Source organism: Mesoplodon bidens (assembly GCF_964165515.1).
Source record: "Mesoplodon bidens genome assembly, chromosome: 13".
Classification (NCBI taxonomy): Eukaryota; Metazoa; Chordata; class Mammalia; order Artiodactyla; family Ziphiidae; genus Mesoplodon; species Mesoplodon bidens.
Genome location: NC_138169.1, coordinates 29120326 through 29137858, shown reverse-complemented (window position 1 = coordinate 29137858; position 17533 = coordinate 29120326). Strand labels below are relative to the sequence as shown.

The 17533-nt window shown below is 41.1% G+C and overlaps 1 protein-coding gene across 2 annotated transcripts in view; it reads right to left on the bottom strand.

Annotated features, from left to right (window-relative positions):
- Positions 1-17533, bottom strand: part of SPIRE1 (spire type actin nucleation factor 1) — a 188453-nt gene that overhangs the window by 22291 nt on the left and 148629 nt on the right. For both annotated transcript variants that reach the window (XM_081253238.1, XM_081253239.1), the window contains exons 7-9: positions 16478-16564; positions 15174-15303; positions 5670-5842 (exon numbers count right to left, since the gene is read on the bottom strand). In XM_081253238.1, the coding sequence (XP_081109364.1) occupies positions 5670-5842; positions 15174-15303; positions 16478-16564 (390 nt within the window). The remainder of the gene's footprint in view (positions 1-5669; positions 5843-15173; positions 15304-16477; positions 16565-17533) is intronic.

Sequence of the window (17533 nt, the reverse complement as noted above, 5' to 3'; positions counted from 1 at the left end):
GGCTAGCAGAGGTTATTAAAGATAAGCAAGAAACATTGAGGTTTAGAGTTTTAGGAAGAGAAAAAAAAGTGATGGAAAAAGATCTGGTGTCGGGAGGTCTGGTTTAGCAGGGATTCTGCTACTGAAAAGTTGTCTGACTTTCTATAGTTGGTCTCTATCTCTACTAGGGGCTCAGTTTTCTCACTGAAAAGTAATGACGTTGAACAAGATTTCTAAGCCCCTTTCCAGTTTATGTTATTTTAAATTCAAGCATTCTCATATACTGCTAGTTGGAATACTACAAAGTTTATGAGATATGCAGATTTTGGAGTTAGACTTGGGTTTCAAATCCGTCTCTATAATTTACTCTTTAACAATCTTAGTTCAAAGACAACACCCTTCTGTGTGTCTGTTTCCTTATCTTTTTTTTTTTTTTTTTTTTTTTTTTTTTTGCGGTATGTGGGCCTCTCACTGTTGTGGCCTCTCCCGTTGCGGAGCACAGGCTCCGGACGCGCAGGCTCAGCAGCCATGGCTCACAGGCCCAGCCGCTCCGCGGCATGTGGGATCTTCCCAGACCGGGGCACGAACCCGTGTCCCCTGCATCGGCAGGCGGACTCTCAACCACTGCGCCACCAGGGAAGCCCTCCTTATCTTTTATATAAGGATCATAGCTACTTCTAGGGTCTGATCAATTTATAATACCTAAAGTATAACATAGAGTTGGCTCAATAAAAAGTAGATATTAGAGCTTTCTTTAAGCAACTTGGCAATATGTATCAAAAGCTATACATATGTACATTCTTTCACCTAGCAAACATTCTTCTAGAAATATCCTGAAAAATAATTCAAAGCAAAAATGTATCATAAGGATGTTCACAATATAATTGTTATTTATAATAACAGAAAATTGGTAACAGCTTAAATGTTCAAAAACAGGGGACTGGTTAAATATAATATGGCCAATTATTATGATAGAATACCACACAGATATTTGGCATCATGTTGAAAAAGGATTAATCAGATGGGAAAATGCTCATAGTATTCTGTTAAGTAAAAAACATGGGTTAGTTCCAGTTCTGGCAAAATGGCAGATTAGATAACCTATTCCTACGGCCTCAAGCAGGGTATAAAGTCTCTGGGTCACTACCAATAGCCCAGTTTCACAACTAGAAACTTTTAAGGACATCAATTCAAGCTTGTAGTTAATGCTGATTATTTAACTATTATAATTTAAACACACAAAGCTGTTGGGTAAATCTAAGAAAAAAAATCCCTTTACTGGTTCTGCAACTGGAGGTCTCACTTGACAGAAAGGAAGAAAATGCATTTCCTTGATGGAACAAAGGACGCATGGCATTAAGAAGACTGAGGGCAGGTCGTCATCTCATGGCTCTGAACAGGATTAAGGAGTTTTTCTCTCTACATAAAGCAGCTGAGTTTATGTTGATAAAGTAAATAATCATTAATATCCATTTCATAAGAATATCTGACTTATAATAATATATTGACTCTTTACAGGGAAATTCACTACTCAATGGGGAATATTTAGACAGGAACCTGTTCTTTGTGATAATTTGGGCCCAAGTTTAAGTTAACCTCAAAGACAGCAAGGGGCAACAGGAACTTTCTGGTGCACAATGGACTCAAATGAAATATGTCTGCAGAGGTGAGCAGAGCTGCTACCCTGGAACGGTGGCAGTTACCTCTTAGTATGAAGTCTCTGTGGAAGAGAAAATTAAATGAGATCATGTATGAACGAGTTCACTATACAGTCGGTATTCTGGTGGCTGGGTTTTTTTGGTCTGTTTTTTTGTTTTTGGCCGTGCCGCATGGCTTGTAGGATCTTAGTTCCCCAACCAGGGATTGAACCCAGGCCCCTGGCAGTGAGAGCCTGCAGTCCTAACCACTGGACCACCAGAGAATTCCCCTGGAAGGTATTTCTTAAACCTGAGGGAAAAACCTCCGGTGGAGACTGCAAGGCCAGCAGGAGACGTGTGATTGTGCACAGCAGCACTTCCTCCAGGAGTGAGTAGGGTGCCCTGTCCGCAGAGGGACGAGCTCAGTGTCAGGCGTGCTGGGACTTCCTAGGGGACACTTCCTCTGAGAATGGAAAAGGCATGAAGATGGGGAGGTGGCAGGGTAGGGAGTGGAGGGCAGGGCCTAGCCCCGCCTCCATTTCTAGCTGACCTGCCTTGTACTTCTACAGCTTTGATGTGAAGAAAAAGTTTTGGTCCTTAAAAAAAAATTTGGAAGCCAATCAGTAAATGGGAGGGAAGGAGGAAAAATGGGGAAGTGGTAATAAAATTGAGGGGATGGAAGAAAAGAGTAAGACCAGTCTTTTCTGAGCTTCTTCTTTATTTGGCCTCCACTGTCCTTCTACTACAGGCCTGAGTCTTAGTCTTTGTTCCTGTGCAACCTCCACCAGGAATGGTTTAGACAAGTCAGAGAGGCGGGGTCAGTCCGCTCCTCCGCCCCCAGGGGAAGTCTAGGCCAGTAGGACAGAAACAGGAGACCAGCTGTGACCTGGCCGGGCACGTGCCACAAACAGCGGAAGCCCTCTGCCCACTGCTCTCCTCGCCTGACTCCTCAGCCCAGGTCCTCCCTCTCCCTGAGGCTTCTCCAGCCCCCGGCCCCCAGGTGGCATCACACATGGGTGGCTCAAAAGGTGCCTGGCAGGCCACGAGCACTCACCAAACACGTGTAATAACTCAGTGTATGCTTCTTATTTCTCATTTGGATTATGAGCAAGGGGACAAAGCCTATCACACTGCTGTCCCTTTACTGCTTACTGAAGGCATTTGGCAAATACATGAATGGAAAAAAATGGAGAGGCATTGGAAAAAAAAGAAGTTGGCGAAAAGGAAAAATAGGAGAAGAGTTAAAGAAAAAAGTGTGGAAAAACATTACTATAGAATGTGAATGAAGACACTGCAATGTGATGTGGGATATATCTTAGTATCTGTGGCCATTTCTATAAGTGAGCAAATAGGACCAGAGATAAATCAATCTTGGTTTAGGAATTCCCTGACATCAGGAATCCATTAAGGTGGGGAAAAGAACACCCATCCATCAATTTAGAGAAGGCAGGACTCCTCAGCCTCTTTTCCGCTTTCATACTTATGCGCAGAACTGCCACATTCTGGACCTGGAGGAGACCTCAGATGGAGGACACAGTGGAGACTGACACAAAGGGACCTGTCTTCGTGTCCTGTCCACAAAGCAGAGCCAGAGCCCACGGCACGTTCCTCACTAACTCACACTGTAAGGAAACCCGGCTTGAGTTTCAAGGTGCTTCGTTCATGTCTATAGAAACATCGGTTAATTGTCAGGCTTTACAAGAGACATTTTTCTGAGTTGGCTTCAACCAGTCAGTAGATAATCTTAAAGAGGCTAACGTTAAGAAAGCTTTTTAGGATGAACACAACTAATCTACCACAATTAAATTAAAGCCGAGTTTCATCAAAAGAAACCCTACGGAGCCTCAGAGAGGGCACCAAAAAAAAAAAAAAAGACTACTGAAACTTTGATTATCACAAAGCCCAAGTTTGAAATATAGCTGTTTAAAATTAAAGGCTTCTGCTCATCTGTGTTTTCTAAATTTTAAAGTTTGAACATATTTAGAAGTTTTAAAATTCTATATTCAGAAGTTAAAAAAAAAAAAAGGAATGTAAGGCATTCTCACATTCAGCATCTTTGCCCTGCCCCTCCTTAGTACTTTAGAGCATCAGCTGTAAGGGAAGAGGACAGAGGGGTGTGCTTGCTCCAGTCCTGGTCCAGGACCATTCCGTCTGTTCCAGAAATCAGAGGTCCCCACCTTACTCCCAATCATGGGAGCCATGATTGCCCAGGCCTGGACCAGCAGCCAAAGACCAGGCTCAACACTTCTCAGCACCGTATTTCACACTTCCTTTCTAACTAATGGGCAGGCACGCAAACACAGCCTCGCTCTGATTAAGAGAACTGTGTCTAGCAAATCATCTCAAGATTTGGATTTAGGGCATCAGCACGATATTTTCACGAAGAGGAAAACTAAGACAACTGCAGAGGCTGACCACTGCCCTCCTCATGGCCTGGGCGTTCTAGCTCAGGGCAGTGAAGGACGAAGAAAGGACAGGAAGGGGGTCCTGGACACGGGACGGCATGCTCCCTGCACCGGACACAGGTGCTCCCAGCAGACTCTGCGAGGGTGGCACTGGTGTCGGCACCATCCAGCTTGGTCACCTCCAGCCACACGTGAGAACTCAATGAACTGAGTTTTAAATTTATTTAATATAATTTACATTTCAATCATCACAGTTCTAGTGGCTAACCACTAGATCTTCTTTTAATTTAAACTATTGTTCTCACAGGTTAGCATGAATTTCTTTAAATATGTGAGTGTCTGCTGGGGATTAGGACCTGGGAATATAAGGTGAGTTCCGCACCTTCCCTCCTGGGAGCTTGCACTTGGTGAGAGAGAGAAAAAATGGATAATTATATTACAAAGGGTCAAGTGCTGTAACACAACAGACGGATCAGAGGGTTATTATGGAATCAGAGAGGAGCTGGGTTTAGGCTGCACGCAGATGCACAGAGCGGAGCAGCAGGGAGTGAGCAGGAAAGAGCAAGGGGCCCAGTGGGGCTGAAGGGTAAACTGAGGCAGAGTGATGTTGCAGGCACCAGATGGCGCAGGCTCTGACGCAGCTTCTTCAGGGACAGGAGCTTAGTCCTGTAAGTGGCAGGAAGCCTTCAAAAGGTTTCAAAGACAAAGACCCTAGTGGTATTTGCAAGATGGAATCAGGGATGCTAGGAAGAAGGAAGATAAGATATGACTGATGAGAGAGCACGTGCACTGAATTGGGCAGTAATAAGAATACTTCTTTACTATTGTTGAAGTTTGAAAAACATTTAGTGGCAAAATTGTTATTACTGATATTGCTGGATGAGGTGTGGAGACCGGTGAGGGCATTATGAGAGAATAACTCCTCAAGTTCTAACTTGGATGAATGAGGAGAGAATGGAGCCAGCAACCGAGACAGCAGACAGGAGACTAGAAGCCTGCTGTGTGTGGCGTGGTTTGGCAGGGGGCGGGGAAATCATTTCATTTTATATAAGCTGACTTTGAGGGTCGGGCAGTGGAGACACACAATAGTGACACTGGAGACAGAGGCTTGCAGAGATCTGGGAGCACCCACGTCAGGAACAGGAAGGATCCGCAGGGCATGGGCACAGTGTTGGGGGACTTGTCTGTTGGTGTTACTATTACAGAAAGAAGAAGCTTCAGTATGGATATGGATGTGTGTGTGTGTGTGTGTGTGCGCGCGCGCGTGCGCGTGTGTGTGTGTTCGTGTTCTAGAGAGGGAAGAATCTATGAAGATGTTTTTCTTTTTCCTTCCCCAAAACAAAGGGAAACATATTTAAGAAAATATAGGTTTGAAAATTGTTGACTTATTTTAACCCCACTGTAATCTAAGACTACATATGTATGTCACAAGTTATTCTATAAACTACAGCCACTATATTGGCCTTTATTAAAGAACAGTAACTAATCCACTGTTTCATTTCCTGCTAAATGAATGAATTTTAAACCTAACTTTAATTGACTGAAAAATGGGAAGAGATTAAGTAACAGCTGGAGCAACACGAGGACCGGTCGGAGGGCGCTCGCCTCCTGACCCCAAATCGGGACATGGGGGGCCGCGGGGCCTCACCTCCGAGTCAGAGCTGTCCAGCTCGGCCAGAGTTGGGGCTTTGAGGAGTTTCTTCCGCTGCACAGGCACCTGCTGTATGGCACCTGCCCCATTTTCTTTTGATTGTGACGTTAAACCTCCATTCACCATCGATGATTCCAGGACATTCTTTGGAGATTCAGGGGTAGCTACCTCTGGTAAAACAAAGGTGAAAGCTTACCTTTTCTTGAGCACAGAAAGGTAATCAGTGAACCAAACACACTTTTCCAAGTATCTGCACTTGGAATCACACCCGAGGTGATACGGCATTTCTACGTCATGCAAATACAACACAGAGGCTAGACACAGTAACACCTATGCATATACAACACTTGTGTTGACATTAACTGTCAGATTCAAATAAAGGAAACCTTTAAGTGAATAATTATATTTCACATTTGTAGATAAAAATTTAGAGCTAGAAGAAATACAGATAACTGACTCCAACTTCTCTATTTTCCAGAGGCCCAGAGAGGCTAACTTTCCTTTTAGCCTCTAAAGAGCTAGTGATCAACAGATCAGAGTGATGGCATGCACATATGGCTGTAAGATCTGAAAGTGGTTTGATTTTAAAGTAAAAATAGCTAATAATCTATATGCATATAAACATGAACACAAAGACTCTGGGATACATTTCCTCTGATAAAGCTGATTTTGATTATCCAAAGCTCAAATCTGGATGGGAAGGCAGTGAAAGAAATGTGGCAGCACAGAGCATGGAGTACAGAGTACAGACTACAGAACACAGAGCGTACAGTATGGAGTACAGTGTACAGAGTACAGAATAAGAGTATGTAGCATAACCTATAAAGTTTAGAGTATACAGTATAGTTAAGATGCAGATGGCCTGGATTCAAAGTCTAGCTCTAGTTGTTTGACCTTGAGCAAGTTACTTAAACTTTCATTCCTCAACTGTAAAATGGGGCTAACAACAGAAATGGGCTTGTTGTGTTAACAACTGCACATAAAATACTTTAGTGTGTGTAATAAAGGCAGTGCACAGTAAATGTTACCAATTGTTAACACTGACTTTTATCTCCATTTGTAAGTGAGTGAACTAAGGCTAAGGGTGATTCAGCCAGTCACACAGGCAGCGCGGCACAGCTGACACTAGAATCCTTGTCGGTACTGATTCTAAGAGGCCATCTTTTTTTGTACTGGAGCCTGTAATCTTCCAATGTAAGTGGAACTAATTTTCTTCAGTATTTCAAAAACTAATAATTTTAATAACTAACTACTACATTAGAGTATTTAAAAGTGAGAAAAAGCAGTCCTGCATGATTTAACTCACAGACCAGCCCCTAACCTGGTTTTTGCCCATGGAGCAGTCTGTGAAACTTCCATGGTCGGGGGTAAAGAGTATGCTGGGCACTGAAAAGACAGGATTAATGCTCGTTTGTGGTGGTGGTGGGGAAGCGTTGTACTTGAAGTAACCATAAAATACAAGAATGTTCTATTTATAGTAGCTCCCCCCAACATGTAATAGTTTTATACTTGAAGTGGAAGAGGTGGATTTCCAGGTAACATTCAGAATGTAAGTATGTTCTAGTACAGCCTTCCTTGACATTATTTAAAAGAATTATGTCGGGCTTCCCTAGTGGCGCAGTGGTTGAGAGTCCGCCTGCCGATGCAGGGGACACGGGTTCGTGCCCTGGTCCGCGAAGATCCCACATGCTGCGGAGCGGCTGGGCCCGTGAGCCATGGCCGCTGAGCCTGCACGTCCGGAGCCTGTGCTCCACAATGGGAGAGGCCACAACAGTGAGAGGCCCGCGTACCGCAAAAAAAAAAAAAAAAAAAGAATTATGTAAATTATTTATTATAAATGATGTATATCTAACTTAATATTCACAATTTCTGCGTATTTTTAGATATCAAGAAGGCCAGAACTAGAACTGCCCTTGTGAACTAGAAGGAAGGGTTTGAGTGAGCAAGAAAGGAATGAAGAAAGGAAAGAAGGAAGGAAGAAGACAGACGTGTCATAAATCATTTATCATTTTACATAAAATGTTTAACAGAAAACTTGACAACACATGAGTCAATTCTGTTATTACCTCTCCAGGTATGAAGTAGCTAGAACAAATATGTGATTGGGGGGATGGGGTGTGCTGAAGGGACAAAAGGGCAAAAGCAGCACGTTTTTACAAAAGTACAAAGGTTAAAATATTTAAATAAACCTTTCATAAGGTGTAGAGAGCAGTAGGCTGCCACACTTACGAGCGTAATTTAAAAGTCTTCCAGAGAGCAAAGGAGGAAATGATTGGGCTAACTGATTAATTCCTATTCAAGAAAAAAGGTAATGTTTTAATATGGTCTTGAAGTATCTTTTGAAAAATCATATTCTATAGCACACATTTTTTACACACTTCCTCCAGAGGTTCACGCAGTAGCAGCAGCCAGTCTTCCAAGAAAAAGCACACGCATCTCCCACGGGTTCAACTATCCACACCCAACTGAGGCTCTGCCTGGAGATCCAGTGAGCTTCTCCAGGCGGGTCTCACAGGTCCAAGCCAGAGTTTCCCTAAGGGTGAAGTCACCAGTGGTGTGTGGAGGAACATTAACACAGTTTTAATGGTTATATATTTAATGTTTCAGAAAAAATATAATTACTATATCAGATACATGATTTTATGGATGTTTTTGCTTAAGAAAAATTTAAAAGTCATTTATGGTAGATTTAAAAAGTTTAAACAGTACTGGTGGCACTTAAGTCTGGTAAAATCATGAGGGTGATGTCTGCACTGAAGTTTAGGGAACACTGTTAAGTGACAGTGGCTGCCATGAGCTAATTTCATTCTCAATGCAAGGGATCTGAGAAATTACCCAATAGCTCTCTAACTGCCCAAAGACTTTGCTGAGGTTGGTAACTGTACTTGAGCTCACTGACTCAAACTACTGAAATAAACACCTAATACTCAATTCAAAGCTTTGGGATAAATGGAATTAATAGAAGAACATGTTATGTCCCAGTCAGGCTTCAGGATGATCTCCGTATGTAAGACTAAATATTGTGTGTGATTTTATCTAATACTGCATATTTGTTAAAGCCCCAGTTGAACATACTTTTAAGAGATATTTTTAAGTAGTTTGATTACTTATACTTTTCTGTTCAAATGAATGAATCCTCATTATCACTTCAGTGTATCTGGTGAGAAAACCAAACCCTTGGATAAGACTTTAGACTTCTATATAAGACAGAATTTCTGGTGATATTTATAGTAAGCAAACTATTTAAGATGCTACACAGAGCTTTAGAAGTCACATGCCTCAGGTTCAGAATCTAAAATACACAACCATGATATTAAATACTTTATGTAATAACTTCTATTATTACACAGTATAATAATTATGTCTGTTAGATACACCCAGGCTGCTGCCTTATTTAGTTGGAGGAAATACGGCTGAAATAAAGATTGTATATTTAATATTTGCATCAGAAAAATAAATTATACTTACCTTAATTAATGTTGACTGGATTAACATTTTCCACTAAGAATTAATATTTCTAAAACATACCTGAGCAGCAGAACATACTTCAATGTGTCCTATTCTACACTTACGTGCATTACCTACACTACACGTTTAAATATTTACACCTTAGTTAGCTAATTTCCCAACTTAGACAAGAAATGCATCCCAATCTTTGCATTTAGGTTAGAAGAATAGATCAGTCTTCTCCATTTATAATTTGGGACATTTAAATTGGTTAGTCAAAATGACACAATGAAAACACAAGAAATCGAGAATGAAGCGTGTGGAAATTGCAAAGTACACTAAGGTACAAAATAAATTATGGTAAATGATAAGCAGTGAAAGCAAATCAAAATTTTTTGTTGCTCCTTTACATCGAGGAAGCTCAGCACCAAGAGCTTTCTTCCCAACACAAGAACCCATCATATAACCTGTAAGACACGAACACACCTACATACATGTGTGTGGGCATGCACACCATCCAGGTCAGCCACCTGTGCCTACTTCATGGGAGCCAGCAGCCAGTGTGCTTAGGCAGCGGCCACTCCCAGAGAGCCCGCCAGGGAGGAACATCTTTAGTAGATATTTAGAAGAGATGGATCTTAGTATGTGTTGCCAACTTTTGGAGATTAGCAGTAACACATATGTTCTCAAACATTTCTGAGTTTATTTTCCAGACCAAGTTTTTTTTCTTTTTTTACAAAGTTACTCTGCAAATGGTTGATAAAATAAAAATTGTCAAATGGATAAAGAAAATAGAAAAAGCTCCTCAGTGGTCAGTCAAAAGTAGTAAGTGAAGACTATAACATATTTATCTGAGTTTCTTGAAAGTGCAAATATTAGTCATGCCTAAGAGAACTACAAATACACACAGAAATTCAAAAAGCAGTTGGGAACTATTTTAGCAGTTGGAAGATACTCAGTAAATATTCACAGACAGAACATGATACTAGAACTCTCTGGCTCTTTAAATATGAATTTGTATGTAAGATATGCCAACAATTCCATGGCATGTAAAAGAAAATTCTGGAAAGAAATACTAGTGCCAATATCTTATCTCACTTTACATTCAAAACAGCAGCTTCCAAAGTCTAAAATTCTAACGTGTAAAACATTTTATTGGGACTAAGCTGGCTTTGAAAATTTGCTCATATATAATTTAAAAATTCAATTTAAAAGGGGGGCTGATTTTACAGATCAAATTTAATCATTAATAGCTACTTGTTTCACTATTAGTCCCTGTCTATTTAACAGAAGGGCTCTAAACGTGTCCTACAAACTCAGGACACATGATTATATTTTACAACCAAAGCCATTACAACGCTCATGTGTTTTTAGACTCTTAACCAGCACACAGAACCAGCATGACAAGGCCCTACGCACAGGAGCACTGGGTACACAGATAGCTCTTGCCCCTCAACTGAGGAGCAGTCGTCCTCTGAAGCAGCTGACAGTTCTGAGTTCAGCTACCTGAATAACTGAGTGCTTTAGGGAGTAAGAAGTGTCAAAACGTTGTTTCTTGAAAGTGTTTTCTATGCTCTGAAGGCAGAGTTCTGTTAGACTCTGACCGCTGCTTTATGAGATTGGGGGTGGGGTGGGCACTGTGTTCCATGACCACAAGTGTCACGGTTCTTCCACAGGCTCTTGCAAGGCAAGACTTATTACAGTGTTAATTTTTTTTAAGTATACTATTTTCAAAGAAACAGAATGTTTTATTTGACTGACCACAGCTTAGAAGAAGCCTTTCAATTTTCTTTTTTGACGTGTTTGAACAAGCAGATGAATGAAATGTATTTCACAGAGACCACAAAACCCACGTCAGGTGTGAAAGTGCTTTTTTTTTTTTTACCTGACAAGTCAAAACTGTAAGACATGCTAAGTGGCCGCATTGCTGAAAAAAGAAAACAAACAATAAAAAGAAAATAATTCAGCTGTTAGGATATACAGGGAAGATGAAAAAGGGAGGAGGGTTCAAGACCTGTGGTGGCACATTTCACACTTTAAGGCAGAAGGCAGTGAAAAACAATCTGAAATACAATAAAACCATGAGCCTTAGTTTTAATTATATTACTAAAACTTGAATGGAGTAACAATAAAAGAAAAAAATAACTTTTAAAGAACATGTTAAAAATGAAAGCATATTAAAGATACAAACATTTTAGAATCATAGTATAGAACTTTTTACTTAAATATAAAAGAGTTCAAAAGAAAAAACTAGCCATGTTTTAAAACATGATTTTATGGAACATACAAAATCTTTAAAATTTAACAACAAATGTATTCTTAAATAATTAATTTCAAGATGAAAATGTGGCTCTGTGCATACAGGTGAAACATCTTATCAAAAATCTCATTCAGGTACTACCAGCATCACAAAGTGTCACTAATTCTCTATTGTAGGCAGTGTAACCTGGCAGTTGAAGGGAGCCAGAGAGCCTGAGTTTGAACCTCAGCTCTGCCACTTACTAGCAGTGTGATTCCAGGCAAGTTACTTACTCTCTCTGTGCTTCAGTTACTTCATCTGTAAAATGGGAATAATATACCTATTTCATGGGATTGTTATAAAAATTAAATGATTCCATACAAAAAAAAGGTGCTCAGAATAGTGCTTAGCACATAGTATAAGTTAAATAAATACAATCTCCTATGAATAAACTTATTTCTTTCCTGTTGAAATCATTTGTTTTAAAATTTTTATTACATATACTAAAAAACACTGAATTGTATATTTTAAATGGGTGAATTTTATCGTAGGTAAATTATAATCTCAATAAAGCTGATTTAAAAAAGGTTATTACCAAGGTTTGATGAATTTGGTATTCATAAGAATGAGAATTACCTATTTTCACTGTAGCCCCATCCATCCTATGCCCCAGGTCAGGGAGGACAGGTGGCTGTGTGGTCGGAAGGAGAGAACCGCAGGTCCACAGGCTTGTCAGGCACAATGTCCCCCCAGCTCATGTTTCCGAGGCAGCCCACATACAGTTCTAACACCCAAATTTAATAGAATGAAAGTATCTCTCCATATGCTTTTGGCAGATGTTTTTAAAGGAACAATTTACATTTACAACCCCAAATCTCATAGTATGAGATGTTAGAACAGGTGTTGGGAAAAAGAAAATGATAAGATATGAACAAAGACTGATGCAAAAGGATACTAATTTCAGACTTAACAGGAAAAAAAATGGAGCTAGCCTGTAAAACAATAGGGAAATAGGCGAGTAAAAGACAACTTAGCCATGTGTTAGTAATCACGTCCTTATAAATAATGTTGTGGGGCATATTTAACGACGTGGGAAGATGTTCCTGCCCCACACAATGTTACATGGGGACATCAGACACTGTGCACACAGCTCTTGTCTCCACCTCATGATGCACAAGCTCCATCACAGTGAATGCCTCTGCTGGTGAAACTACGGGTAACAGTTCTTCTTTAAACATTTCCCCAATTTCTACAGTGGGTTTCTACTTGCAATTACATGGAGGGGTAAGGTTTTAAAACTATTTAGGGAACTTTTATTCAAGATAATTCTGCCAACTTTACCCAAACTCCCCAAGGGGAAACTTTATAGTAAGAACAAATGTAGGTCTGCAGAAAGAAGAGCCCAAATCTCTTACTTTCCAATTAAGGTGCAAGATCAATTTTAAAAGTAAGACTCTCATAGAACAATCACTTTCAGTAACAGCTCAATTCTGGTTGTTGTGAAACACCAATTCATAAGGTTAAAATAAAATAAGATATACTATACAGAAAATTGATATTTAATTATTCTAAAGTAGATTTCCTGCTAGTTAGCATCTAACTTGTTGAAAATGAAACAGAAGAATATGTATATGACGAGGGCATGTGATGCCCCTTCTATGCAACGTGCGGTGTCCCGTTGCCACTCACAAGGACTGCTGGTCTCCCGAACGCTCAGCCCCGGCCAACCCCATGCCCCTGACGGGCTGCTGTCGGCGCTACAGGGGGAACACGTACCTGCTGCCCCGAGCCCTTCCTCTGTCAGCGCCTGTGGGCAGGGACTCTGACTGCTCATCTCTCTACTCGAATAGCTGACACGGCTGTTTAATAAACACTTAGAAAAATGAAGGAACTGTATGTCAAATATCATCGAAATCACACAAGCACGTTACACCTGTGTTGTTGCTTTCTCTGTCCTGTTGATGCTTCCACTGGAGTTTATAATCCCTCCTCTTTTCTCCTGAAAATCGTGAAGCTTACTTTTCTCATGGTAATATTTTTGTTTTGCCTTAAAATTTTGTTGAAATCTTTTCTATTACCCCATTATTCCTTCTCAAGGTACAGTAATTTTTTAAAATCCAGTCTTAAGCAGCCGTCCTATAACCCCGTTTCCTTATTTTTCCATAGTGGTTCTTACTCTTTGAGGCTGTGGACCCTTTAGGAATCTGAGCAAAGCTATGAACCCCCTCTCCAGAAAATGCACGTACATACACTTTAGGAAATAAATACAAGTTTGTTATATTTCAAGGGATTCACAGACCGTCCTCAGGCTCATGCAAGGACTCCCAGAATAAGAACTCTCCATTTACGTCATGTGTATGTTCTGGCTCATTATTATATAAATGCTCATATGGATTTGTTTTAAACATCATTTTAAAGGGAAACACTTGCTGCCATAAAAATCAGACAGAGATAAATTCACACAGCCTGCCCTCACTCTGAAGCTCTGTACGTGGAAGGTACGTGCTATTATTTCAACACCTCTGGGAGTACTTTTCATCACTGTCCCTGCAGTGGAGACCAGGACATAACAACCGACAAGACAGACGTGGGCCCTGCTGCCACGGAGGCCACGGTGTGACAGAATGGCCAAAAGTCAAACAAAAGAACATCAGCGCGCAGTGACAGAGTCATGGGAGGCAGGGAGAGCCGCTGGAGCGGACGCGACTGACCAGACGGAGAAGAGGAGAGCCTGGGTCAGAGGGGGGAGGACTAGAGAGACCTAGAAGTAAAACCCACAGGGCTTGGCTGTTGGGTAAGAGTCAGAGGTGATGCTGAGCAATCTGTCTCGGACTCTGAGATGGGGAACCAGGAGGAGACAGTTGGAGGAGAAAGCAGGCGAGGTCACCGCTGGCTGCGGGTCTTGTCCTGAGTGAGGGGCAAGGAGGCCCTGCTCAGCAGACGGCTGCACGTGTGGGTCTGAACTTTCAGAGAAACCTGCGCTGTAGGGCGGGAGCTGAGGAAACCAGAAACAAACCCTGGAGGAGGATGTGGTTGCTCAGGGAGAGGGAGCCCGGGATAGAAACTGGACGAGCAAGCAGGGCTTGAAAGAGGCAGAAGAGGTCGGAGGAGAGAACCAGGAGACAGTGCCACAGGGCCGGCTCCTGTCCTGTTCAGGCACCACGAGACTGTTTCCCTGAATTCTTTGGGCGTCTTTAATCTTACAAATTGGAGGACAGCTGCATAAACAAAAATGTTTACATTTTATAATATGGTTTTGCTCTAAATGAAAATCAATGTGTGCTTATAAAAAACATTAAACATAATAAATATAAAGGAACGTGAGTAATAAGTGATATCAGTAATAATTGAGTCTCTTATCACATCTTCAAACCATAATTAAGACAATAGAAACCTGAAGTAAAACTATGTATCACTTATATTTCTAAAACGTAATATCCATGTATGTATATGTATTACAATTTATAAAGTATTTTGACCATGATCCTATTTAATTCTTACATGAAAGTCATAATGAAGGTGTAGAGGACTTTTTATCCCCCTTCTGCTGACGAAGAAATCGATGCTCAGAGAGGTGAAGAGACCGTCCTAAAACCACAGCCTAGAGGTCGGCAGAGCTCTGTCCACTATGCAGCGCGATGCTCTCCTACACTCAGCATCACGGGGCAACAATTTCCTATTCCATGAATCTCAAGTATAGACTTCCAGCGTGAGCGTGTGCGTGTGCGTGTGCGTGTGTGTGAGGGAGAGGGCCCTGCAGACGGCAGTCTCTCACTGGGCTGCTGTGCTGTCTTCCAGCGATGCCCCGGACTCACCTAACCTGCCGCGTCTGGTTTCCTCTGGTGACACGGGCCGCAGCTTTCTTTCTGCTTTGATTTCTTCCAGGATCCTTTCATGGAGGCTCCGTGGCCGTGGTGGAGTAGGCTTCAGTTTTCTGGCTGAGGCCTTAGAAAAAATATAATGGCTATAGAGACTTGCTTGAGTAGTTGTCCTTAAATAATTTTTACTGAAGTCCACTCATACAGTACGTTATGAAATTATATTTTACTGATTGCAACACTGCTTGATAAAAGACCATTTTCAAGCAATAGGGAGATTATTGGATTTCACAGTGGTTCAGTCACATGTGCTCAAGTAACTTTAAGGAGTCAGCTTTGCTGCAGCTGTAGTCACGCCCCCTACGTGCTGTGACAGGCAATCCACTGAAATGTAAGCTGTACGTTACCTATTATGATTATTGTTTTTGAAAGTAACGTTTTTGAGTAAGTCATCACAACCTTCTTAGAGTATTATCTTCATTCTATAGTTGAGGAAATACAGGCTCAGGGAGGCCGATCAACTCTCTCAGAGACATGTGGCCACGAGGTTGTGTAGCTAATGTGCAAATCCAGGCCCATCTGACTCCACGCTCTTTCTGCTCCACCACAACCCACCTTCTTAAAATTATTTCCTATGTGGCCTCTTTCCCTTATTTAAAAAAGATTTATAAGAGGGATCATTAATTATGTTTTAGATGTTCACAAACTGAGAAAGAAACACCATTCCCGTTCTAGTTACTGAACATACATGGGGTTTGAGAGGCCTTGGTGAGCACTGGCTGTGGAGCTGGGGGGTAGTAAGTGTAGAACAGAGGAAACGCAAACCAACATTCAAACCAGATCAGAACACCCTGATTTCATGGTCACTAGAAAGAACCCCGTCAACAGAGGAAGATAATTAATACAAAAGAGGAGGTACAGCAGGGTGGATTTACTGTAAAACAGTATCAAAATGACAATTTAATCAAGGTGAAGTGTTTGTACCATAAAGTAAACGGGGAGGGCAGCCCACACCAGGAACTACTTGGTATCATATTCAGCTGTTATTCTAGGAGGTATTTGGACAGATTTTGCACCATAACTCAGGTTGTTTGAGTTAAAATATCCTAAGACAGCCTGTATGAATAATTTTAAGTACTTTTTGTGAATTAAGAATGTAATTTACAGTTGGGCTTCATAATTCTGAGAATGAAAGCTCAGTGTAAATACTCCTTTAAGAGCTGAGTTCTAGAGGTCACAGGCTAGAGGAGAATACTTCATTATGTGCTCTCCAAACAGGGGGAATATGTCAAATTACGTACTGGATTTAAAGGAGGTCTTGATCTGATGAAGTCCAGGATGATTTCATGAGCACTTTTTTTTAACCGCGGGGGAATATCACCATTTACCTGAAAGGAGACAAAAAGTAGAAGATTCATGTGACTACAGGATTATCATTATAAGTTTCTGGGTACGTATGTCAACATATGTCACTTCAAAATTACTGAAGTGGAATCTGGCTCCACCAAGGATGCATTTCAAATCAATAAAAATGGAGCGTAAATGGCTGAATGATTCAGAGCAAAAATAACTACGCAGAATTGAAGAAACTCCACGTCCACTTTAGTTCTATATTTGGGGAAATTATATATAAGATGCATCCTTCCAACAAAAAATTTCTACAATTATGAATGTGAATGGAAAAAGTAATACTATGCTTAATTACTGTATAATTTCAAATGTCTTTGGGACTTCCCTGGTGTTCCAGTGGTTAAGACTCTGTGCTTCCACTGCAGGGGGTGCAGGTTCGGTCCCTGGTCAGGGAGCTGGGATCTCACGTGCCAGGTGGCGCAGCCAAAACAACAACAACAAAAAGTCTTTTACCTCTTATTTTCATCCTTGTACAAAATCTTGGTAATGGGAAGGAGTGGGGACATGGTTCACATTCTTAGAAAAGCTGAGGCTCAGATCGAGGTGGTGTCTGCCCCCTTCAAAGGGTCAGTGAGCAGAAGAGCCTGGCAGGGGCCTGGTCTGACTCTGACTCTTGCCCTAACATCCTCTCTTTTTAAAGAAACAGGTTACAAAAATTTTAAGAAAATTAAGAAAAACCTACCCAAAACCCCCCACCTAAACTCACATTCTGACCACTCAGAAGGCACAGTTGTGGTGACCATAAGTCATACTTACTTCCCAACCTCATATGAAAAAACAGAACTGGTAGGCACTTTCTGTCATTATTCTCATAAAAGATAGATGAAAAAAGAAATGTTAACAAATTACAAATTTAAAAAACTGATGAATACCTTAAACTCCTCAAAATCCAGAAAATCAGCATACTATTTTTATTATGAATTGCCTGAAAAACCTCTATAATACTT